Source organism: Tupaia chinensis, unplaced genomic scaffold (assembly GCF_000334495.1).
Source record: "Tupaia chinensis unplaced genomic scaffold, TupChi_1.0 Scaffold000198_1, whole genome shotgun sequence".
Taxonomy (NCBI): Eukaryota; Metazoa; Chordata; class Mammalia; order Scandentia; family Tupaiidae; genus Tupaia; species Tupaia belangeri.
This window is the reverse complement of record NW_006159673.1, coordinates 461,832-463,622: the sequence shown is the minus strand read 5'-3', so window position 1 is coordinate 463,622 and position 1,791 is coordinate 461,832. Positions and strand designations below refer to the sequence as shown.

General features: G+C 42.0%; 1 protein-coding gene across 1 annotated transcript in view; it reads right to left on the bottom strand.

Annotated features, from left to right (window-relative positions):
- Positions 1-235: 235 nt before the first annotated feature.
- Positions 236-1,791, bottom strand: part of RGS21 (regulator of G protein signaling 21) — a 34,558-nt gene continuing 33,002 nt past the window's right edge. The window contains exon 4 of the mRNA XM_027771253.1: positions 236-439. Within this exon, the coding sequence (XP_027627054.1) occupies positions 236-439 (204 nt within the window). The remainder of the gene's footprint in view (positions 440-1,791) is intronic.

Here is a 1,791-nt window from a genome sequence, read left to right as displayed (position 1 = left end):
TATCTCTATCAACTCACTCTGTACTCTCCCAGGAGATTTTTTAAGTACCTGATAAAATGAATAAATTCTAAACAAATGACTTAGAAATTCTGGTCTGATCTATGTAAAAAGTATTTTTCTGTTGGAAGAAAATATGTATTCAGAATCCTAAAAAGATAAGCTTGCATTGGGTATGCACATTTAAAATATTTTAGCTTTGAAGGATAGTGATTAACTAGTGTATCATTTACCTCCTTCACAGGAAAGGGAGCCATTTTTTATGAGTTCCAACCTGTTGGCTATTTATCAGTTTCTTATAAATCTCTGACTTTAGAAACCGAGGGAAAGAATCCTTAGCCATGAGACTATAGATTAATTTCTGAGCCTCATCGAAGCATTTGATAGTTGGTTCAGCAATGTTCTTTGAAATGAGGTCCCTGGTACTGAAGTCAATGTTAATCTGTGGAAAATAAGGTGCATATTATTAGATTGGCTCAGTCAAAGAATGCAGGTTTATACAGAGGGTAGACACACATAATATTCGGAATCTTTTTCCAAACACAAACTAATCTTATGCAAAACAGCAGAAAGGTCATGCATTCATTTTCTGCTTGAAGAGGGTGGCGTGGACACAGAACAGAGGTATATATTATTCGAGTTTTTCTTTTTTAAAAAGACATATTGAAAAAGCAAACAAGGGAACCAGCAGTTAGTGCAATGGCTATGTCGCTGGACTCCCATGTAGTCGACCACGGTTCGTGTCCCGGACCCGGTGGCTTAAAACTCACGCCAGGCGCGTGTGCGTGCGTGCCCAAGATCCCGAGAGGAGAATGGAGGAAAAGGGATTGCGGCGTGACCATCCCCCCTGGGGGGTGATTTCTCGCTTTCTGTCTCTATGTCTCTCTCTGTCTGTTTGGCGAGCGCACGCGCCCTACAGTAAAAATCTCTCCAAAAAAAAAAAAAAAAAAAGCAAACAAGATAGTGTGTGACTTCGATTTTCTTTTCTCATCCACTTTTTTAAAGAGATTTTTGCTATAGGGTGTATGTGCTCACCAGAGAGACTGAGAGAGAGAGAGAGAGAGAGAAGGCAAGAAATCACTCCCCAGGGGGGATGGCCATGGTGCAATCCCTTCTCCTGTTTTTGGCGAGGCATGCACACGCACCCAGTGTGAGTTTTAGGCCGCTGGGTCTGGGACTCAAACTGTGGTGGACTACATGGGAGTCGAACTGTGCTAGACTATGTGGGCGTTCAATGACGCAAACATTACGCCATCTGCTGGTCCCATCCCACCCATCTTTTGAATTTTCAGTACTGTGACCTGAATACCTAAAAGGTGCTGGCACCGGCAGGAGAGGAAGTGGCCTCTGAGACTGGCTTTCATCAGCACATTACTCTTTCCTAGACTCCCGTGTTCCCCACCATGCAGCTCTTCCTTCTAATTTGTATTTATTCATGAAGGTTCTGAGGAAATGGACCAAGTAACAACACTTGCCTTCACTGACACTTCCTTCACCGGATCTTGTTCTTCCCACAGAATGGAAAAAAGTGTATATGATATATAATCATTATACATGCACATATTCTCACTGACCTTACCGTTACCACAGGTGCCCCAGCAGGGCCTAATAAGTAGCTACATTGCAAACATGTGAAATGCCCTGCAACTTCTTGTAGAGACACTTGCCTGACTCTACACATGTTCTAGGGTATTTTCTGAGAAGCATAAAATTTCACTTCCAAAATATATAACAAAATGAAAATATTCATGAGGTGCCAAAGAGATTGGAATCTTAAAACCCGAAGTTCAGCAG